General features: G+C 38.2%; 1 protein-coding gene across 8 annotated transcripts in view; it reads left to right on the top strand.

The window, feature by feature from the left end:
• PDE1C (phosphodiesterase 1C) overlaps nt 1-24,856 on the top strand; it is a 586,532-nt gene that overhangs the window by 487,476 nt on the left and 74,200 nt on the right. For all 8 annotated transcript variants that reach the window (XM_079931073.1, XM_079931071.1, XM_079931072.1 and 5 more), the window contains 5 exons: nt 227-293; nt 5,218-5,334; nt 7,278-7,418; nt 17,556-17,656; nt 20,167-20,295. In XM_079931073.1, the coding sequence (XP_079787199.1) occupies nt 227-293; nt 5,218-5,334; nt 7,278-7,418; nt 17,556-17,656; nt 20,167-20,295 (555 nt within the window). The remainder of the gene's footprint in view (nt 1-226; nt 294-5,217; nt 5,335-7,277; nt 7,419-17,555; nt 17,657-20,166; nt 20,296-24,856) is intronic.

Raw genomic sequence — 24,856 nt, 5'->3', positions numbered from 1 at the left:
CTCAATTTTTTTTATTTCCAATGCTGTACATGTTTGGGATTGCTTTCATTTCATTTCATAGGCCACTTGAATGACTATGAAAAAGGTTATAAAAGAAATTTTAGGTTCCGTGGGTCCATCAGATGACATGACTTCTTGTTAATTGTCAATACTGGTATAAGTCTGTGGCCTGCTAATTCTTCTTTGTAAGACATAATATTGCATTTTTCCCTTCTGACTTTGCCAGAATGTATAGACGAACATCAAACATGGTTGGACTGAGCTACCCACCAGCTGTTATTGAAGCATTAAAGGTAATACCAAGGAAAAGGTCTTACAATGTTCAAGGTACCTTATAAAAAGTACAGTTAAATTTCTTGTTAGAAAATAAGAAATTTTCGTTTACAATTCTATTTACAGTTTTCCTAGTCATTCCTGACTTTTTTCCTTCATTATTTTTTTGCTATTCGTTCTAACAGTATCACTATCTTTTCAGCCTTTGTACTGCCAGATTTTTAAAAAATTGAACTCTGTTTGGTTTCATTTCTTTCTACTCTCTTGGAGTGGTTTAGTGATCTGTATAGCGATCTGGCATTATGAGACTCAGTCTGACTTTGGCCGTAGGAGATCAAATTTGTCCTGGTTATAAATATTCAACATTAAGAGGATCTTTGGTGATTATAATTCTACCATTATCTGCTTACCTGCTCTATATCCATTTTATAGATGAAGAAACTAAGACTCAGTGAGACTAAAAAAAAAAAAAAGACACAGAGACAGAACTGAGGTTTGATACCAGAGTTCCAGGCACGTAGTAAGCTAAGCTCTCAGTAACATATTACTGTATGAAAGTATGTCCTCCAGCGCCCTTGTCCTCTTCATATATCCTACTGTTTTCCCAAGCCCCTCACTGAGCCCAGAAGTTCCATGGGAAGTCACACAGATGCTTGAGTTTAAAGGGGCTAAATACTGCAAGATGACTGCCAATCAGACAAGCTCTTGGAATTGTATAGAGTATCTCTAAGAGCCCCCAAGTAGATGTATTCCTGTAGAAGTGTGTTCATTCAGACCCATTGGTCTAAGGATATCCCAGCTGTGCTGAAGCTGATTTGACTTCTGGATTTGAAGGAGGGTCCGTGCTAAGGTTCAGGACCACAGAACTGGTTGACATTGCCTGGTGCCTACACAGGGAGTTGTGTCAACTTGCTCAGGGGCATCCCAGCATTCCGACTCTTCTTAAAGCTATTTTAGTCTTTCTCTGAAACCTGAAAATTGTATTCCTGATGAAATTTTCAGAAGATAATTTAAATTCCCTTTTCACAGAATCAGAGGTGGGAGTGCTTCTTGATCAGTTTAATGTCAAGAGAGGGCCCTTGAGGGTCATTTTGCTTTTATATTTCATAGTCCCTTTCTCTTGACTCAGAGACATTCACTAGCTGAACTTGGGAGACCCTATATATTCAGATCCTCAGTTCTCCATTTTATGTTCCTTCTTAAGTCATTTAGCACAGCAGTCCCCAAACTTTTTGGCACCAGGGACCAGTTTCATGGAAGACATTTTTACACGGACGGGGGGTAGGGTGGGGAGGGTGGTAATGCGAGCGATGGGGAGCGACGGGGAGCGGCAGATGAAGCTTCGCTTGCTCTCCTGCTGCTCAACTCCTGCTGTGCGGCCTAGTTCCTAACAAGACGCAGACTGGTACCAGTCAGAGGCTGGGGGTTGGAGACCCCTGATCTAGGACAGGTAGGATGCTCAGGAAGGAAACAGCAAGAAGACACATGTTTTCTCTCCCTCTTCTTCAACCCCCACTCTAATGCTAAATAAATTATTGTGTAATTTACAGCGATGTTTCCCATTTAATCTGTGAAATCACTTCGTGAGATTTGATGTTTCATAACACCCACTATGAAGTTGCATTGATTTTCATAATTGAACCGGAAACATTCAACGAAAATCTTGGGAACATTAAAAGCATCTTTTTTTTTTTTCCGGTACGCGGGCCTCTCACTGTTGTGGCCTCTGCCATTGCGGAGCACAGGCTCCAGACACGCAGGCTCAGTGGCTATTGCTCACGGGCCCAGCCTCTCCGCAGCATGTGGGGTCTTCCTGGACCGGGGCACGAACCTGTGTCCCCTGCATCGGCAGGTGGACTCTCAACCACTGAGCCACCAGGGAAGCCCTAAAAGCATCTTTTATCCTTAATTTCTTCCTTTATCATGAACATAAATACAGGTGGTTATACCAGTACTAAGAAATTTATGAAAATATTTCTTCCAAATTGGAGCATCTTTTCTATGCAGAATAATTGAAGAAATGTGGAACAACCTGTGATGTGCATGAATTGTTGTTTTATGCTTAGGGAAAAGTAATTCTCAGAGGCACACATGTTGTCTTTCTGAGGGGAATGTTACCTTGATGATTCAGACAAAAAGTAAATACTAACTCTCTGAATTGCTATCCTTCTCCACACTATTGCTGATATGTACAGAAGGCTAAAGCTGTCGTTTCTCTTGGTTGTATGCTCTGTTTACTGCAGAAGTTCAAGACCTTTTTACAATGTAATATTTTTCTGCATCCCTAGACTCCAGTTTTATTTGCAGTGGATTGGAGGTGAATTGGAGATATGACGTAGATTCTTTTTTTATGTAGTGCCTGTTAGCAAAAGGTTATTTTCACTCCAGTGCCAGCAATTTATATGGAATCACTATCGTTTTCTTCTATTACAGAAAATTTCCCTAAAGCCTGAGAGAATACAAGTCAATAAAATAATCATCATGCTACTGTCATGTTAGCCTTTGTGATTAATGTAAGAACATGGCATAAAATAACATTTAAGTAAAGAGAATACTTCACCACCACCAATTCCTAAATTTTAAATATGTTGCAGTTTTGTTCTTTTTATTTGTTTCCATGCAATGAATACTCACTTCTAATTTGGGGTGTTTTATCTCTCACCTTCTAAGGTGGGGTTATTGGAAATGTAGAATTGTGCTGTTCTTTAGAAGGGCATCTGTTGTGTGACTCAGGAAGAGACACTCTGGACAGACTCCAGGTTTAAAGAGGAAATGAGGAGGTTCAGGCTTTCTTCACTTTAGACTAATAGGAAATTCATGCAGTGTTTCCACAGGAATGGTGCTTGGGCCAAATTTGCTAAGAAAGGAAGAATGGTTTAAGGTGCTTGTTAAAATGCAGATTCCAGGCCACAAGCCAGGATTCTGCAGGGCCCTCCACCAGATTATCGGCATTTTTTTCTGAGTACCCCAGGTGGTTCTAAAGAACACTGAAATTTGAGAATCACAGCTAGGCCTTCTCAAAAATGAGGGGCTGGAGTGAATGTCTATCCTATTGTCTGTATTTACTCATCCTTCTGTTTCTCTAAGACTTAATATTCAGATAAATCTTGACTTTTTACTATGATAATCTCTTGATTTCCAGTGTTAGAGAGCTTTTCTCTTTTTCATTCATTCCAGTGAAGAGGATTAAAAATTGTCAGATATGACAAAGGATTTTCCTGTCTACTGAGTTGTCAGTGGACTTTTCTTTAGGACTATTGGCTAGACAGTGGCTGTCATGACAATGCCAATTACAGTAGCCAAGATGAAGCTTTAGGTCTTGGATTAATCTTAAATGACCCCACTGTCTATGGCCTAGGCCCTCTTGGGGTATTTAGGGCATGAGGCTTGGGTCACAGCATGTATTCATTGAGTTTACAATGTCATTTGTCTGTAATGGTATCACCAAGGGGTGTCAGTGGGGTTATTACGTGGTTCTGCTACCAGTTGGCATTAGACACTTCATCTCTCCGAGGTTGCCATCTGTGAAACTGGTGAAAGTGATACCCGTTTCTAGAGCTGTGAGGGTTTGCAAATGTTTATCAACACTTCCCACTGTGCCTGGCACAGAAAATGTCCTTAATACTTGTAGCTATTTCTTTAGTTATTATAATGGAGGAGAAATTATTGAAGGCTGAGGTGAGGTTACCACCAAGTGTGAACTGGAACAATCTATTTGAAACCCTTTTGGAAATGTTTGGTTTCACCTATATACCCTGGCATCCATGAGAGAGACTGTTCATGGTCTTGGGGTGATCTTGATGGTTGGGATATTTGGAGAGGGACAGGATTGGGATGGATAGATGATGTTGGAATGCAGTGAGGGCTGAGGTGGGAGTCACTGGATCCAGCAGTTCCTGAGAGCCAAGGTCTCTTCCAGGGGACCATCTGACACGTAGTCTCATATGGGTCCTTATTGTCACACTCACGGCAGCACACTTTTCTTAACCACTGAAAGGGAGACTCTTGGTACACTGAGAAACCAAATGACTATTGCTTAAACACATCTTTGTTCATAACACCCAAAAGTAGCTAGTTATAAGTCAAAGACACATCAGACAGTGTTTTGGAGTCGCTATTTATGGACAAATAAGGCTTTGAACTTCAGGAGCAGTGTGTGAGGAGTGTGTTCAGCTTAGCTCTTAGTTTTACTTTTTCAGTAAAGTGACTTACAGATTTGAGGGCTCAGTCCCCAGATTAGTGACTCCGGAAGTGGTAGCGTTTTTCCATCCCGTGAAATGAGGGCTCTCTCCTCGGTTTCAGCTCAGCAGTTTGGATTGTTGAGGTGACACATTATCTTGTGATCTATATGCATGTTTCTGAATACTTTTAAGTGGGTTAGCATTCTCAATGGTAGACTAAGAGGAAGTCAGTAGATAGTATCATGGGGCTTGGGAGAAGTTTAGAGTAGGGAACACCCTAGGTTATTGTGAAATCAATTAAAATTTTGGAATTCGGCAGAGATAGTAGAAGGTTAATGGAAAGAGCCTGAGTTTAGGCATCAGTTGAACATGTGTTCATGTTTTGTCCTTAGCACTTGCTTGCCATGGGTCTTAGGGAAATTAGGTAACTTCTCAGTTTTCTCATCTGTAAGATGTGACTGATCATACCTACCACTTAGGGTTGTCTTCAGGAAAGATTACATGTTTATCACTGATCAGAATGGTAGGTACCCAATAACTTATAGCTATTGTTATTACTAATAAAACTATTGAATATTTTATCAGTAAATGCTATTTAGGACTGCCATATTGGAAACAGTTTGAGAGTGGAAAGAGTATTAATTAGAGTCTTAGTCTGTGAATACCCAGGTGAGTGCTGTGGGCTAACTCCAAAGTAGGGAGATTAGTAGCTGTGTAAGTGGCTACCAACTAATGAATTATTTCTCTCCATCCTCTCCTGTAGGATGTGGACAAGTGGTCCTTCGATGTCTTTTCCCTCAATGAAGCGAGCGGGGATCATGCACTGAAATTCATTTTCTATGAATTACTCACACGCTATGATCTGATCAGCCGTTTCAAGGTCAGTGTCTAATTAAAAAAAAAAAGAACTGCACACATTTGTCCATACTTGCATGATTTGGGGGCTAAGACCAAGAGAATCCTTTTAATGTAGACTGAAAACTCTCTGGGGTGACTTGGGAAGCATCATCTGGACAGCCACTGCCATGAACTCCTCTGTGGTGGGAACTTTTCATTACTCCCTTGTCTGGTGGGCTCATCAGCAGGGGAGAGGCTGGAGCTGCCCATTTAGATCCCAGTCGTCCTAGAAGTATGGCTGGAAGCCTGAACCAGCAGAGCTCCCCTGCCAGCTCTGCCCACAGATCTCATTTCAGCGAGACTTCGTGTGCTAATGACCACCACCAGCAAGGAGACAGGAATGGAGACAGAGTGCACGTCTGTTATCTCCAAAAACTTCTCTTTCGGCCACTTGGCTCAAATTCACACAGATATTCTCAGTTATCGTCTGTGAGAGATCATTGGTATTTCCCAGCCATTCGTGCTTCAAATTAATTCTTCACCTTTAAGTAAAGAGCATGAATCGATTCCAGTGTTCCACCTCCTCGGCCTTCTAATTCCACAGACTCTGGAGGTGGCGTCCGGTTCTCCAGGGAACTTGAGCATCGTCTGCTGGCGTCTGTCATATCACGCCAATTACATTTCTCTCATCATATGGACGAGTCTCCGTAAAATGCAGGTCTTTTTCTGTATAACATATTGATTTCTCTGGGCAGCATGATTCTTTATCACTTTCCTAAGGACTGCACATTTCAGGATATCTTTTCTTACATAGCCATAAGCATTTTATGGCCATGGTCCTTAATTTCTTTTGCATCAGAAACCTGCTTGAAGATCTGATGGCTCCTCAAGACCTCAGAAGAAAGTTCCCGTGCACATGCACACACCTTTGTGTAGCATTTCAGTGGCTCATAGATCTCCAAAGAACAGCCCAAAGAACCGAGGTTCATTGGATCTTCATTTTTTAAAATGATAACGAATTAATCTCTCACATCTAAAAGGCTATATTTAAATTTTAAAAATCCACAAATAGTAAATATGGAACAGTGTGCCCAAGGGAGAACATAGTATAGATTCTCATGAAGCACTCTAGTAGTATTTTCCTCATTTTTTCTTATGAATGTGATTTCTAGTCTCCTGGAACATACACTCTCTCCTTTTCCCCCAGTCTTGTAATTGATAATTTACCCCAAACCAAGGAATTGATGCAGAAAACTATACAGTGAATGTTTTCCGAGTCTCCTTATTTTGTACAGGCATTCTGCACTTGCTCACTTTCTGCCAAATAGGAAACGAATGTGTGTGTTATACGTATTTGAGACAGAAAGCGGCTAGGATAACTGGAAGTATTTTTCCAAATTGCAAGGCACCAATAATAAGTTGCCAAGTAATAAACACAAGAACACAGCTTGTTTCTGTTATAGAACAGACTATCACTTGTGTTATGGGTTTTTTTTCTCACCTGTCCAGTGTATACATCACTCCTTCTAAAGTGTGCAGTTTTCAGAAGGCGGCAGCTTGTGTTTGTTTGCAATCATTTTATAGCTTAAGATCTTTGTGTACTTCTGTTTTCCCACAAGTAAATGAGATGCTGCATAGTATGTGTTCATTTATTTCTCAGGAAATAAAGACTTGAGCCTTTGCCTGAGAAATAAATGAGCACCTACCTTTTTGCCCTCAATGTCCTTGAGATGATCCTGTGTCATTACCCTGGGCCTCTGAACTGGAGAACAAAGAACAATTTCAAGGGTGGACCAGGGACATCCTGTTAGATTTTCAAATTATCCAATACTTTGTTCGGTGACTTTTATTAACTTAGAAAAGTTCTAATGTCCTCATATGATATCTTACGCCTTCAGAAAGAGGCAGCTAGAGTACCTTAGACTTTTGCATCGTCACTCAAAGCTGCTAAATCACTAGCTAATTAACCTTGCTGCTCTCTTTCAGATCCCCATTTCTGCACTTGTCTCATTTGTGGAGGCCCTGGAAGTAGGATACAGCAAGCACAAAAACCCTTACCACAATTTGATGCACGCTGCCGACGTTACACAGACTGTGCATTACCTCCTCTATAAGACAGGAGTAGCAGTAAGTACAGATAGAAACTCTTGGATTACACAAAAGATGTGATAATGATTTATGTTGAATTGGAGGCTGTTTCTATTCTGATGAGGTTGAACCCACAAGAAGTGCATTGTTTCATGGACTTCTTGTTCCCCAACTAACCAATCGTGGAAAGTCTCGGGGTTCCTTATTAACTTTGAATTTTTCTCCATCTTGGACTTGATGAAAGAAATATCTGGTAGTGCCTTGTATCCTTACTAGGCTATGGCCAAACTAAATGTAATTTCTGTAACTAAATATGTATTTCCAGATATGGAGAGTGGTGCTATTAATCTCTTGCTATGGTCAGTTACAATGATATCCATGCATATTGAAATCGTACTGAGTATACTTGGGAACCATGCTGTACACAGTTAGCTTTTGGTTTAAACCAGTAGATCTTTTCCACAAGGACTCTGTTTATTCTCATTTATGTGCATTTGATTTTTTTGAACCTAAGGATTAGTCTTTCCCTCTAACCATTTGGAATTTTCATGCTTGTTTTGAACGTTTTAGCTCTTTAGATATTTTTGAATCTCTGTTCTGTAATTCATTGCATTAACCGACCTACTCAACTTGGTTATCTGTGCCTTTGCCCTCTTTACCTTAATTTAAGCCATTCATTTAAAATGTATAACTGTTAGTGACAAACAGCTGGGTCTCTATAGTAAATAGAGACTGTGACTTTTTACTTTGAAATCTTCTGAATTGACATGGAGATAGACATTTTTCGGGGGTGTGGTTATTAATTAACCCATAAACCCAGTACACATTTGTTATCTCTTTCTGCTAGGGCGTGTTGAGAGGCTTGGTCTAATATCTCATATTAAATATGGAATAAAGTGGGAGGAGTGTGGGCTCTAGAGCTAGATATAGTTGCATATAAATCCTTGCATAATTACTTATTAGATTTTGTGACCTATGATAAATTGCTTGAATCTCTGAGTCAGGATTTCCTCATTTCTAAAATAGTGAAAAATATTCTGTCTGTAAAAGTACTGTGATGGTTAGGAATAAAGTATCAAAAGTGTGAAGTGCTCTGTCTCATAAAGGAAGCTCAACAGTTAGGAACTGTTGTTATTAAAGATTTCCCCCAAACCTATCAGCAGTTTTCGTTTTTTCCTTATTGTAAAGCTGATTTCTTAAAAATATTGCTTAAAGAGCTGTTTTTTAAATTTTAGAAACACTACATAGGAAACCTGTTTAATATGATAGTTTTTGCCCAAAATTTAGAGCAAACGTCATAGTTAATGGTGGTTCAATAAAAGCATGGAGCAAAACAGGGATGCTGATATTAATATTGCTAGTGAGCATTTTTCTGGAGATCTCAGTCAGTGCAATATGGTATCTACAAAAGTTGAAGAAGCAGCCTATGAAAATAATGTGATCATCTCTTTTAAAAAAACAACAAAAAAAGCCAACTATAAATTATTAGATCATATAAAAGGCCTCAATAAGATATGGATAAAATAGCTGTCTTATACACTGGAAATTAACAAGTATAGTAGAAAAACATACATTCCCAACAGTTATTAAAAAACCTGTAAATTACCCATGAAGAACTTCAAAATTAATGAAAAGGAGACTGTAAAACTAAATTAAGGGTACAAAAATAATGTTTAAATAACTGAAGAAATACACCATGTTTTTAATGGAAAGCCTCAGTATTAAATAGAAGTCAATTTTCCTCAAACTAATGTTTATAGATTCAAAGCAATACCAATAAAAATTCCAGTAGGGTTTAACATGAAACATGATAAGCTGAGTCTAAAATTTATGTAAAATAGATATTTAACAACCTTAGAAAAAACAATTTTGAAAAAGACAATGTGTGTGGTGGGGTAGTTCTTACTCTACTAGATGTTAAAATATCTGCTGAAGCTATAGTAATAAAAACAGTGTGGCATTTGTGCAAAAATAGACATATCAATGGAATTGATTAGAATTTTAAAAACTGAACCCAAATATTTATTGAACACTTTTTATGTGCCAGGTACTTCTTTACAGGATGAAGATACAATGGTGCTCTTACAGAACGTGCATTCTAGTGAGAGGTTACAGATAGAAGACAAATGAAAAAGTAAACAAGAAAATATCACTAGTGTTCTGCAGAGTATTAAAATAGGGCACCCGCATAGGGAAAACTGGGAGTTTTATTAGATAGTCAGGAAAGGCATCTTTCCAGAAGTAATGTTTAATCTGAGACAGTTGTGATTTTAGGCTTGAGCCATGCTAAGAACTGAAGAAGGTATGCCAGCAGAATTAGTGCAGGATTAATACAACGTCCCTCATGACTAGAGGGAGTCAAAATGTATACACTTTCATTTATAAAATAGACAAGCCATGGGGATGTAATGTACAGTATAGTGACTATAGTTAATAATACTGTATTGTGGATTTGAAAGTTGCGTAGAGAGTAGATCTTAAAAGTTCTCATCACAAGAAAAAAAATTCTATAACTATGTGTGGTGTGGAGACTTACTATGGTGATCATCTTGCAATATGTACAAATATTGAATCACTGTGTTGTACACCTGAAACTAATGTAATGTTGTACGTCAGTTATACCACAACTTAAAAAAAAAAAGTCCCTCGTGAGAGAACAGCTTTTCTACATTCAAGGAGCAGTAATAAAGTTGGAGGAGAAAACGGGAGTCAGACCAAGTCAGCTTTGTAGGCCTGGGTAATGAGTTCCAGTGTTATTCTAAGTACAGTGTGAGGCAACTAAAGCGTTTTGACAATGGAATGAGATGATCTGATAAAGACTAGACAAGGATTACTGTGGAGAATGGATCTTGAGGTGGCTTGTTAGAAGAGATACTGGTGAGATAATGGTAGTTTGGACTAGGAAGGACATTGCTGGGATATAGAGACCAAAAGTTCTGTTTCTGAGGTAGAGTTAAAAGAATTGGGTGATGAATAGGATTTGGAACACTAAGGAGAGGAATCAAGAGGACATCTTAGATTTTGGGTTTGATAAACAGGGTTGATGAGAGAACCTGGTAGCAAAGCAAGCTTTAGGGGAAGGGAAGTCAAGAGTTTTGATTCAGACATGTTGAGTTTAAGATCCTTATTAGATATCATTGTGGAGATGTCAAGCAGGAAGAAAACTAAGGAGTCTAGAGTTCTGGAGAAGGGTCAGGGATGGACATGGAGATTAAGCATTCGGGGCATATCAATATTATTTAAGAACATGGGACCAGATGACGTGATATAAAGAGAGGGCATAAATAGAAAAGTAGAGGGGCTCTGAAGTGAGTCTTGGAGCAGTTCTAAAGTTTAAAATGAGGGTAAAGAATTAGAGCCAACAATAATAACTAAAAAAGTATGGCCAGTAACATTGTACAAAACCCAAGAGAGTGTGGGGTTGTGGACACCAAGGAAAGAAAGTGCTCCAAAAACAACTGTGACTTACGTGGAACATGCTGAAAGGTCTAGTGGGATGAGGACAGAGAAGTGACCACTGCCTTTGGTAACATGGAAGTCATTGGTGCCCTTGTCATGACCAGTCCCAGTGGTTTGCTGGGGATGGAACATGGACTGGAGTATAAGGACAGAATCGCAGGTGAGAAGGTGAGGACACGTCTATAGAAAACAATATTAGAGGGAAAATTACTCAGTTCAAAAAATGTTTGGGGGACAGTTCATTTGGAAAAAACATACTGGTTTTGTCCTACTGGAAATCATTCACCAAATATCAGACAAATGAATTAAAGATGTGAGCATAAAAATTTGATTATATTAGAAGAAATTATGAGGATAGGTGTATAGCCTTGAAAAAGGAAATCCTTAAATAAGCCTCAAAACATGAGTTATATAACAAAATATTGATTATTTTGAGTACATGGAAATTAAAACCTTCTGTAGAATAAAAAAAATCACCATAATGAAGTAAGTACTTGAAGAAAATACATAGAGAGCAAGGATTAAGATCCAGATTATATAAATAAATCAAAAAGAAAATGGCACAAATTCCGTGGAAAAATAGGAGGAAACACATTGACAGAGTTAAGATTCTCCTATCGTAAAGTCTCTGGCATGGGCTGAATTTTGTTCCCCCTCCCTCAAATTTATGTGGTGAAGTCCTAGTCTCCAGTGCCTCAGAATGTGACTGTATTTGGAGATAGAGCTTTTAAAGAGATAATTCAGGTAAAATAAGGTCATATGGGTGGGCCCTAAACCAATATGATTGGTGTCCTTCTAAGAAGAAGGGATTAGGACACAGACATGCATGTGTACTGAGGAAAGACCTTGTGAGGATACAGAGAAAAGATGGCCCTCTGCAAGCTGGGAAGTGAGCTGTCACCACAAACCAACCCTCCTAAAACCTTGATCTTGGACTACTAGCCTCCAGAACCCTGAGAAAATAAATTTCTGTTGTTTAAGCTGCCTAGTCTGTGTCATTTTGTTATGGCAGTTCTAGCAAACTAATACAGTAGCAGAGCCACGATTTGGTTTCAGTCTAATATTTAAATACAAAATATAAAAATTTAAATATTTAGCCATGCTTCTGCAATGCTGGTGGCAAAAAAGAACCCCTTATATTCTTACATCTCAGTATCCTCATGTGGTACTTCAAAGTACTGTGGTGAGGATCAAAATGGATGTGAAAATGTACTTTAAAATCATCTGTTTGACATATCTTTAGTTAACACCTACTGTGTACAGTGTACTATGGAGATATAAAGGTGAATCATACACAGCCTTTTTACCCCCTAGAAAAACTCTCAAGTCTTTATACTAATGCAAGTTATCATTACATAGATGTTATATCATAGCAGCCAATGATCATGATGTACTGCATACTATTCTTAAATGAGCTCATTTGCCATTTGCCATTGAATTTTCATTATCAATTCAGGCCGTATTCAGAATAATTCTTAAATATAGAAACTACTTCCCGCCCACTCTCTCTTGGAAACGCAGCTCAAAACAAGCTTCTTTCATTGCAAGCTTACGAAAACAGTAGGAAGCATTCTGATGAATGGAGAACATATTGTTATGCTAACCTTTCATTACAAACCAAGCTGGGGAAAATGCTCGAAATCATTTCAGCTTTATAAACTGTAAGACACGTAGGGAATGAAAATATCCCATTGATAAAGTGATGCCTGGGCTTCAACATCAACAGTATTACTCATTGTAATCTGTTTATATTACTCATTATTGCTTAGCTAAGATGCCTAGGAGACGCTTGAATCTTTTCATAATGATTTTGCTCACGTCTAAGAGAAAATCCTTGAACAGAATTAGATTGAAGAGTTGTTGATTGAATAGATATGAATCAGACGCTGAGCTCCAGTCTGCTTTTGAGTTAGGTCAAAAGATTCCAGACTCCAAACCTGTCCTCTGGCCCTTTCATTGCTTTTATCAGGCAAGGTGCTGTTAATTTTCCCTTTGCTTATGTTTTTTTAGAAGGGAGAAGCTGTGTATCTTATTCTTTTGATCATATATGACATCATTGTATTTACAAGGGAAACACTAAGGCCATTTATCTAAATGGCATCTTGGTGCTAAGTAATTTTATAAAGGTTGTGGTCAGTAGAATTTTGGCCCCCATGACCTTTGCCCTCTGATATCACACTTGTGAATAGGTTACATTAGATGGCAAAAGGGATTCTGCAGATACAGAAGTTTGCTAATCAGAGGGCCTTAAACTAGGGAGATTATGCTGGATTCTTCAGGTGGGCCCAGTATAATCACATGAGTCCTTAAAAGTCAAGAGATGTGACAGAAGAAGGGTGAGCAGGACTCAATCAGCTGTTGCTTGAAGATGGAGGACCCAAGTGGAAAGCATGAGAAGGAAATGAATTCTGCCAGTACCCTGAATGCACCTGGAAGCGGATTTTCCACAGAGCTTCCGGGAGGAACACAGCCTGCCAAAACCTTGGTTTCAGCCTTGTGAGGTCTTCACCAGAAAATCCAGCCTCATGGTGCTGGCTTCTGACCTAGAGAACCGTGTGCCAGTAAATGGGAGTGTGTGCCTTACGTTTATGGTAATCTGTTAAGAGAGCAAGAGAAAACCAATAAGAGTTGGAAACAGATTACTAAAGAAACTCTGTCATTTACCCGTCGAAGTCAGAACTTGCTAATAATGTCTCCACTAGCAATGGGGAATTATCCGTGTCTTTTCCTTCAGGTTTTCACTGCCCACCACGTGTCCCCCCGCAACCCACATACATGCACAGCTTGCTCTCCTGAGTCATACACAGCAGAATTCAAAGTCTGCCTTTACCAGTTGTCAAGGTATCCCTGTCATTGAATTAGTTGTGACACTCATATTTTGTAGGTAGGGAAATTCTGGATAGGATCTGTGACTTGTACTTGTCACTGTTTGATAAATCTTGAATAAAATTCTCACAGGACTTAGATTTCTGACATTTTATGGATGGTCATAAAACCTTCGGGGTTCATAGTAATAATGAATTTGGAAAAGGCAAGGAAATCTGAGCTATATTAAAATATTAAATCCCATTTCCCTCAAAATAGCTTCTCCCACTTTCTCTGTTTCTATTAATCCTGCCATCTAATGCCACCCACCATTTTTTCTTTCCGCTTAGGCTAGGAATGTCACAGTCATCTTGAATGCATTGTTTTCTTTGACTGCAACCTCTTCCTGCCCCTCTGCATTCAGTGAACTGCTCAGCTGTAAGGATTCTACCTCCATACCGTCTGTACATTCTATAAGGACTTTCCAGTCCAAAAGTTCAGCTCTTATTTCTTTCCTTTGTGCTCTCTGCTCTTCTTTCTCCCTTTCAGTGGCATGCTGACCATATTACTCTCTTGCATGTAAACTTCACTGCCTAATGAACCTGGTTTGTGTTCCTTTGGCTTTTAATGCCTGTCATCATAGGGCCCTAATCAACCCTCATTCCTGCTCCACTAAAGGGAATCATTTCCTTACTGGTGATGAATCAGCTTTTGCCACTGGGACTTGCTTCATTGTTCATTCTGAAAATGCCCAGTTCCACTCTTGCTCAGTCCAATCTTCATTATGGTTTTATTGTTTGTTGTATGTTCATTTAATCCTTTGTTGGTTTTGGTTTGTTAGAAGTAAGTTACACTTAAGATAGGATTTTGTCAGTATATTTGGATAAGGACAGGAGTTACAGTGCTGTTTGTGAGAACTGTGATTATGTAGTTACTTAGACACTTTCTGCTGGCTGGACTGATGCTCTGTGATTCAGATTTATTTAGATGGTACACTGTCTCCCATTCATGATCTTATTTTAACATGTTAAATTAACTTGGCATGAACTTGGAAAAAGAGATACATTGGTACTTGGGAGTGGGTAGAGGGAGTTGGGGCAGATGGGTGGGGACAGGGTGTTGGGGAAGAAAAGCAAAACATTGCCAAAATGAGAAAAGTACATATGAATGGAAAATATCAAGAAAACTTGTAATATAAAATCATACCTATGTAATTTTATGAAGAATTGAGTAAACACATGAACAATGACCCAAAGGAAATGTGACTTAAAAATTATAAGTAAGAATTCTGGAGTCAGAAGGTGTGGCTTGTCTCAGGACTAGCTCTGAGACCTTGGGTAATTTACTGAACCTCTCCTAGCCTCAGTTTTCTCATCTATGAAATGTGGATGACAGAGTACCTACCTTTATGAAGTTGTATATATTGTATGAGTTTCTATGTATAAATAAGTGAGCTCCCATTAAGTGTTAACCCTGATGAGGATGATGCCCTTTGCTGCTTTCAGAAGAGTTTTTCAGTTTTCTTGCAATCTGCACTTATTTACCCATCTCTTTTTAATTTAATTCTGTTGATTTTTTTCATCTTATTCTGTTTTCTCCTTGTGTCTTTCTGCTCCCAGTAATACATCAATTTGTATTTTGTGACATATTATCAAGGATTCCAAAACGTTTCCTGACATTTCATGCTAGATTCTGCTAGAAATCTTTTTTGTTTGTTTGTTTTTGTTTTACATTTTCATAACATTTTAACACTTAATAGAAGCTATGTACAATAATTTTTTTTATTGTATCTTACATAAGATAGCCACTACAGAAATTTACATTGGTAAGAAGTAAGATGGATGGTTAGGGAGGGCCCAGTCCTGTGAGCTATTTTCTCAGAGGCTATAGGTCAGAGTTCATTGAGGGGAGGGGCTTCAGATTACCCAATTAGGTGAGAGGTGAGGAAAGGCTAAAACACAGGCTGCTAGACAGAGTTATCCAGCCATTGGGTCCATCCATATCCCAAGACTTGGGAAATAGCATTACACAAATCTCTCTCCCCTTAAGTAAGCACAGTGCCAAATACTCTCAATCCCAGCAGCTCTGACAGGAATCACCTATCTCTCTTCCTTGCCTAGAGTGGGAAGACATCTACAACTTTTAGACACTATTGGTCCCTTCTCCCAACATTTAGTTTTGACTGTAGCACTTGATAACCCAGAAGAAAAACAAGGTAGTCTGGGTTGTCCTTTAGTGAGAGACGGTCAGAAATACTTGTTTATAGAATTTGAAATACAAATCCTCCAAAGTCAGCTGGCTGCCGAAACAAGCTATCAACTGACAGAAGTGGGTTCTGGCTTCCCATCTGCAGTAGCCACTCCACTTTGAGGCAATGGCACAGAGGCGTTCTCAGAATGGAAATCACTTCTTTAAATGTAGTTTTCTTCCTGAGTTATTTCTGTGCTCATTCTTTCCTTAACTCTGAAGTCTTTTTTTCATAGGTTGTATGTAGTTTATTTATTTTTCCCTTAGCCATCTTCAAAGAAGGTAATAATTTCAGTAAGTTTCTTAGATGAAGATGAAGATTTGTAATAATTGGAAAAAAGTTAAAGTGAGAATTATTAAAAATTGACCTGTTCATTTTTAAATCATTTTGTTAACTTAAATCAAATAAATATATTTTATTCACTAATCTTTAATTCAGTACCCAGGCTGCTTCCTGAATTCTTCCAATTTAGGTACCCATGTTTGTCTTGCATTACCCCTGCTCCCGTCTAAGACTTCTAGTTTCATTTCTTTAAAAGGAAATGGGAACTTAAAGATTCTCATGAAGAAAACTGAGTGCAGAATCTCCCTAAATTTTTATAATTGTTTTCTACTGTTTCCCAGTTGTCACACCTATTATGATACCAGTTCTTTTAGTGACTGTGCAAAGCATTGAACTTCTATGGACATAACTTTTTGTATTCACATTTTATTGGTTTAGGTTATATTTTATTACATAATTATAATAATAACTGCAATTTGTTAAAATTGGGTTTGGGATAAACCACACTGAAACTTGGAATCATTAACTCAACTAGTACAAAAGTAAGCAGGGATACCAAAGGGTGAGGTGAGAGTGTGGAAGCTCCGTGGGCATCGAGCAGTGTGGTTTACAGAAGGGAGGGGAGGCATCAATGAATCCATAGTCTCTGAAATGGAAGTCGGTTGAGGGAACATCAAACACAGCCGTGGTTCTCAAACTCCAGCGTGTATCAGAATTATCTGGATGGCTTGGTAAAACAGATTTGTGTGCTGCAACCCACAGTTTCTGATCCAGTGGGACTGGAGTGGGGTTTTGCATTTCTAGCAACTTTCCAGGTGATAACTAACACTGCGGTTCCAGGGAACACAATTTGAGGACCACTGAGCTACAGCCAGTTTTGGTGATGTGGATGGGGACAGGTCTCTTCAAACATCAGCTTGCACAAGGCAGAAGACCAGATGTTATCTTTCCATCTGTCTCTACCTATCCTCCTTCTAGTGGACAGGCATTAGGTTTTCTGTTACTCTTAGTTTTTGGTATTGTGTTGAAGCAAATTCTTTTTTTTTCTCTGTCTACTCAGGAACTTCATTTGGAATTTGGGAGAGGATGCAATGAGGGCTGTTAAAGTTTTCATGTTCATTGTTTTTTGCTTCTTTGAAAAAATAAAATAAAAACTACTAGTTAGCTCTTTCAACTATGCTGGGCATGCTGTTTTCAAATCACACATCCTCCGGTCTCCCTACAGAAGGAAAAAAAACCATTTCTGTCTGTCAGAAAATGTGTGTTTGGCAATAGCTTGCCAGCTGCAGAGAGGAAAGGCAGCAATGTGGGTGTGTTGTCAGCAAGCTGAAGACTTTGAGAAGGAGACAGATTATCTGATTGCTCTGTAATCTCCCTTTCAGAACTGGCTGACAGAGCTGGAGATCTTTGCTATAATCTTCTCAGCTGCCATCCATGACTATGAGCACACCGGAACCACCAACAATTTCCACATTCAGACCCGGTGAGGATGTTGAAACCTTTGGAGAAGAGGCGAGAGGGGGCAGGGATAGAGTGTTGAAGTCAGAGGGGTGCAGTCACCTTTCTTTTGCATGGTGGCTCTATTTTGAGTTTCTGAAAAACTGAAATTATAAATAAGAGATTAGCCCAGTCAGCTTCAACCAAAACTTAAAGAAGCTATTTGCTCCTAATTCTCCTATGTTATTCACATTAAATATGGATATCCTTTTCTTCTCTAGTTTAATGCTAGCTATTTATGTGTGTATGTACTATGCATACTCTACCCATTTCTAATAGGAGGTGGAACAGTTTCCATAAAGGTGCAGATACCGTGTAGACTAAATCACTGAGGACGGGCAAGGATTGGAGTGAGTCTGTTGACATTAACAATGGCAGAGCCATCTTACCATCTTCCCTCTGGAATTCTGGTGATGCTCTTCTCATCCTCCCTGATTTCATCTCTGCTCTGTTCAGTGCATATGTTACTCCCTCGCACAGGGCTTGGGGAGCTAGGTTGTCTCATGTAGGCCACTTTGCACCCTCCGTAAGGAACTTCACAGGTAGACACAAACCTCTGTGGGGGTATTAAATACAGGTCCAGTTGCCTGCCTCTGAACCTCTTGACTGTAACAGGCGTCACTAATTGATTTTGGTATTTTTTTTCTTAACAAACTGCAGATTTATCCTTAGTATTCCTCTCAGCACAGAATTCCAGGCAAGCAGTACAGTCAGCTGTCATTTCCATTTAGGATGAAACCTTATCTGCCTTCTCCGGGTCTAAGAACTTAGCTTCTCTTAAGACAATGAGGAACTGGAGAGATCTGACAGTAGGATTAATTGGGTCTTGAGGTAGGAATCAAAAGAAGCTAGAATTGGAAAAAGGTGGTGAGACACAGAGAAAGACTATAATGGGGAGGGTTGAGAGGCTAAATAAATACTTGCTGATTTCACTTGAAAAAAGCAGGTGCGCACTCCAGATAGATTTGTGTTCGTTAAGTCATTCCATACATTATTTAAGGAAGCCTGCACTTAATTATGGGGTACACGAAAGAAGACGATATCGACAACATCGTCTGATCTCTGCTCAGAAGGGGATTTCGGCAGAATGGAAGCGGACGAAAGGACCCAAGCCACATGCTTCATCTTCTGCCTCCTCCTTCCTCACAGAGTAGTTTTGGCTGCTGTGAAGCAGCCTTCTGTAGTTCTGTTGCAAGGTCTTTGAATACAGGGATTCCACAGAGCATCTCTGTTTAATGGATATCTGCCAGTGGAACCTTTGCTCTGAGGAAGAGACAGCCGTGAATAGCACCTGCTGAAGGAAGAGAGGTGGCTGGAACAGAGTTGTACATGGATCTTGGCTGGAGACCAGTGTCAAAAGTAGTCACAACTCAGGGGAAAATGGCTTAATTACAGGAGTTGGAAAATAGCTTAATGTCACAAAATACACATCAGTTGGTGCCTTACTTACTCAGCGGATATAAGATTAGATCCTTCACCTCAGGATTTGCTTGTTTTGTGTTACGTCCATTGGAATGGAAAAATGCCAGAGGGTTCAGTTGAGCTTGCTTTGGAATGAAATTTAAACATTCGCCTTCTTTAAACTGAATTTTATCCAAAGCATCTCAGCCTGTGAGATCCCTGTTTAGGAAACTAAATCTGTGACCTAGTTCTTTGCCCTTTGATGGACAGACTGTTAAGCCTAACACTTTAAAGGTATGCTAAATATATCCCAAAGTTTGGCCGATGACAGGTGGAAGTTATCTTGGGGAGAAACGGCTCAACTGTCAGAAGACATTACCTTCATCCCAACGCTGCCACTTAGCCACTGTGGGGCTCTGTGAACTCTCACTTTATATCTCTGGGATTTAGCCTCCTTGATGAGAAGTGAATAAGCTCTAATAATCTAAGGTTTCATTAAATTAAATATATTAAAATAGTATACTGCCCTATGTTTGGTGTCATTCAGCTGTTTGAGAAAGCGACTAACAATTGTCATATAACCCTTCCTCAATTTCCCATGTATGGCTTCTGCATGGCAAAATTTTAAGGTCAAGCCACTAACGGAAGAACTTGAAAACTGTACCTGCCAGGTGGTATGGGTTCAGAGAATTACAACTAAAACAAATATAAACACATTCCCTCATTGAATAAAATAAAAATTAAAAGTCATTCCAGAAAATATAAGGACGTTTGACATGACCCACATTTTTTAAATAATCACCTTTGCTACTACTGCAGGTAGTTGAGATCTGCTTACAGAATAGTTTTTAGAGAGTTCTCAAGTTGGATATCACATGTGAAATAACATCCACATATTGACATTAAAATACTCTACGTACATCTATTGATAATTTGTAGTGTTGGTGTTAGCTTTTTGGTCGATATAAATGGCATGGGGGCAAAGTTAATTGCTAAAATAGGATAAAGAGATGATGTATTCTACCTTTAGGAGAGTTACCTGAAAAATCTCAGCTGTTCAACATCCTAAATTATTTTGCTTGGCTTTCCTCTCAGGTCTGACCCAGCGATTCTGTACAATGATAGGTCTGTTTTGGAAAATCACCATTTAAGTGCAGCCTATCGCCTTCTACAGGAGGATGAGGAAATGAATATTTTGATTAACCTCTCAAAGGATGACTGGAGGTAAGGAGGAGCTAAGAGAGAGATTAGGAGGCTAGGAAAGGAGCCATGAGGATGGATAGAGCATGCATCTTTTGAAGAAATAATACTCTGTTTGAAATTGTTATTGCTGTTTCTTTCTTTCTCTATCTCTCTTCTCTTGCTTGACACAGATACTCAAATATATTGTAGGCACCTTGGGAATATTTGCTGTTGGTTACCTTAGGAAACTTGTGTTCTTTTTATCTTACCTTCTTAAACGTAAATTTCATCAATTAACTTTTTTTTCACCTTATATTGGATTGGACTTCTTAAAAAAATCTTTCAAAATTTGCTAAGGAAATTGACGCTTTAAAATAATCATGGGCACTTAATTCTGTCGCCTAAGTGGCACTATGTGTCTTTGAATTTGGGCAGACCTGAGTTTGAATGGGAACACAATCATTTACTAGCTGTATGATATTTAGGAAGTTACTCAACCCCTTTACACCTTTTTAAAATTTAATTTCTAGAAAATAGATAACATTTAGCTTGTAATTTGGTTAGGGTAATAATACATGATATAATATAGGATATATAGGGTAATAATACATGATATAATCCATTGAAAATGCTTAGCACAGTTTGTGACACAGATCCTTGTAGCCTGCAGATCCGTACTATAGGTGAAGGTGTTTCAAAGCTTGTAGGCAAAATCACTTAAATGCTTAAAAACTTCTGAATCTACTGTGATGCAAATAATACTTATATTTTAATTAAATGATCAGCTGTTTATTTTCTCTGTACCATTATGCAAGGATTCAGAGAAATAAGCCATTCTGAACAACAAATCTGAAACTGATTTTCAGTAAGAGTTGGCTATTAGTTTCCATGCAACTCTAGTTCATTAAAACAGAGAGGACTATTTGACTTGAATTTTGTTGGAAAATGTTAGATTTAAGCAGCATCTAAAAAATGCAGAGCATTTCAGTTAATCAATGCAAATCTTGTAGAAGAAGGAGCCCTCTATCCAATTTAAATGTTTGTAAAAGTATAATAGAAGATTTGAATATGGCAGAGAACAGCTTTACACATATTCAGATATATCCCTTTGATCCCAGAGGAAGGAGAGAGAGAGGTAAAATTGGGTAGAAGCTTCCTAGATCTCCGTGTATCCTAAAAAATGTTCAGCAAGGCTGTCAGGAAATTCTTGAGACAAAGTCGGCCATCAGAGGAGTCCCATGTCTCCCAGGAAGGGATGCCCTCAGTCATTGGCTTGGAGCAGCCCATGGGAAGCATGGCCTTGGGCAAAAATGGCAATAGTTTTCAGAATATAGTAGCTGAGGCCCATAGCCAATTAAATTCCTGTAGTTGGTGGTCTGTGTGGTATGTTCTCATGGCCACTGTCCCATGGTAATTAAAATATGATATTAAATGGCTGTATAATACTCCATCTATGGAAGTCCCATAATTACTTTTGAGTGTGTGAGTATGGGTGTGTTCATGTGTTTTGGTTATTATAAAGAATCCTGTAATGAACATCTCTTTAATGTATTTTTATGTGTAGAATTAATGGATCAAAGAATGTTTGTTGTTTTAAGGCTCTTGTTGAACTTTGTCAAATTGCTTTCAGGTAATGCACTAATATTGCTGGCCTGTGGGATTTGTGAGCACATGGGATTTATGGCTGGATGGGCATAATTGCCTCTTAATCTATTTTGAAAGCATAGATATGCAACCTCTGTTATCTATATTTTTGTTAAGGGTTTTCTATTTCTGCTTAACTATACATTTGTCAAAATTTAGCTTAGATGACTTGTGCTTCCACTCTGCTATGATCATAAGCCTCGTTCAGTCTGCTACTGTGTTAGCGAGGCTGGTTTCGGCAATATCTAAACCCAGAATCATTGCAACAGACCAGAGTATATCAGTTCACACTGGAATACACTGATATTCACCAGTGCAACCATCCTAATTATGTATCATTAGCTCTGCATTCTTATTGGTGGGTATTTGTGAAGTACTAGTTTGAATAATTTGAATACTACCTCTGACCAAAGCAAGTTGTAAAACTGAGTGATCCAGCAAAACTTAAGTGAATTTAATATAAAAAAAGTCAAACTAGTTACTTGAAAAATATAGCTTAATGAACTCTGTTTATGTACTAGCCATATATATTTGTGTTTTTTATTCAGCACTATCTTTACTATCTCAAAGAGAGAGTGAAATGTAATTGATTTAGAATCACGGAACATCTCAGGTACAGGAACATTCTGATTCAGTGGAAACTTTATAATTATAGCCCATAGTGCCATGCTTTTTTGCTACTCCTGTTTTTGAGGATTCTGTAGGTTAAGAAAAGATTGTAGTTGATGTAGCTTAAGTTACATAGATTTAGTGTTCTATTATATTTTCATTTAAGGACAGTTTTTAAAATATTGTTTTATTATTTTATCATATTTTATTAATGTTGAGATACATTGCTCTAAGACAGTGGTATTATCTCACAAATAAAATATTAACTTATTATTAAGGGCTCTCAGTTAAGCCCATCAACCCAAAGGCAACATATGTTTAGTATCCTATGTCTTTCTAGGAAAGCAATTTAATATCTGATAGATTCTATTTGGATACATAAGTGCATTAGACTTTTAGGACCTTTATAAATGAATGTATTACCAGGTATTACTGCATTTCAAAGTGGAAAAATATGGAATTCCACTTTGGGCAGGCCAAATCAGCTACTGATAAAGCAATTCTCCTGCAAATAAAGCTATAAACTATGGACAAAATACAAAGACACAAATAAGCACAACATCCAATGACATGAGAGCTGTAGAGAGTAAACAAAATCACACAAATTTTGGAGATGTGTTAAAATTTGGAGAATCTGACAGGATGAGGTGAGTGAGACGTTTTGTGTCTTTACTCAGAAGGCAGTCTCAGTCAAGGCAACACTAGATGTATAAAACTATATTTATACAAAAACCTCCACTATGTTTCTGGCTAAAGAAACCAGTGTAGAACTACCAGAGCTGCTAGCAAATGAATTAGAACTCCATAAAAGAGATTGCCAAATAAGGGAAAACTTAAATTCTGTGACAGTCTCAATGACAATACAAAGAGCAGGAAAATGTGACTTGTTTGCAAGGGGAAAGACAATCAACAGATGCAATCTCCAAGATGAACTATTGTTGGAATTATCAGACAAGAACTTTTAAAGCAGTTATTATATTTATGCTCAGTGAGGTAAAGGAAAATATGCTTGTAATAAATAAAATACAGTAAAATTTAACCAGTGAACTGACAATATAAGCAAGAGCACACAGAAATCTTAGAACTGAAAAAGTAAAATATCTATATTGAAAATTCACTGTATTGGCTTAGTAGCAAGTTGGAGAGGACAGAAGAAAGAATTCAGTGAGCTTGAAAAGATCAATCCAAATTATCCATATTGAAGAAGTAGGAGAAAAAAAAGATTTTAAAAAATGAGCAGTTTTAGGAACCTATGGGACACTTTCAGGTGGTCAAACATAGGGACACCTACAGTCTCAGAAAGACAGGAGAGAGAGAGAGAGAGAATGAGACACAAAAAATGTTTGAAGAAATAATGGCTGAAAACTTTACAAACATGGTGAGTGAGATAAATTTATAGATTCAAGAAACTCAGCAAACTTAAACAGGATAAATTCAAAGAAAAACATACCTGCATGCATATTATAGTCAAACTGCTAAGAGTCAAAGATAAAATTAGAGAAAAACGACACATTACATTCAAGGGAACAATTTGATTGACTTTGGACTTTTCATCAGAAACCATGGAGGCCAGAAGGCAATGGAATAATGTCTTTAAAGTGTTAAAAGACACAACAACAAAAAAGTTGACACAGAATGCTATGTCCCATGAAAATATCCTTTAAAAGTGAAGATGACATAACATTATTTTCAGATGATGGAAAACTACAGAAATTTGTCACCAACAGAGCTGCATTTTAAGAAATGCTAAAGAGCTACATGATGACAGTATTTCGCTTAATTTATTTAGGTCCTCTTTAATCAGCAGTGTTCTGTAGTTTTCAGTGAACAGGAGTTACACTTACTTTTTAAAGTTACTACTAAGTGTTTTATATTTATTTTATTTATTTTCCAATGGTTTGCTGCTAGTCTCTGTGTGTGTGTGTGTGTGTGTGTGTGTGTGTGTGTGTATGTATAGATATATATCTATATATCTATATCTATATCTCCATCCAAGGCATTCAATGGGGAAAGGAAAAGCTTTTCAACAAGTGGTGTTGGAACAAATGGATATTAATATGAAAAAAAGTTTGAGTATTACCTCACGCCATACTAAAAATTTACCTTGAAATTGATCATAGACCAAATATAAAAGATTAAAATGGTAAGACTTCCAGAGGAAAACAAAGTCCTTGGGGTAGTCGGACGTTTCTCAGATAGGACCCCAAAAAGCATGAAGCATTAAAAAAATTGTATTAAAATTTAGATTAACATACAGACACTATTATATATAAAATAGATAACCAACAAGGACCTGCTGTATAGCACAGGGAACTCTACTCAATATTCTGCAGTAACCTATATGGGTAAA

The sequence above is a fragment of the Stenella coeruleoalba genome (genome assembly GCF_951394435.1).
Source record: "Stenella coeruleoalba genome assembly, chromosome: 9".
NCBI classification, from domain to species: domain Eukaryota; kingdom Metazoa; phylum Chordata; class Mammalia; order Artiodactyla; family Delphinidae; genus Stenella; species Stenella coeruleoalba.
The sequence above is the reverse complement of the archived record's forward strand: the minus strand, read 5'-3'. Positions and strand labels throughout refer to the sequence as shown.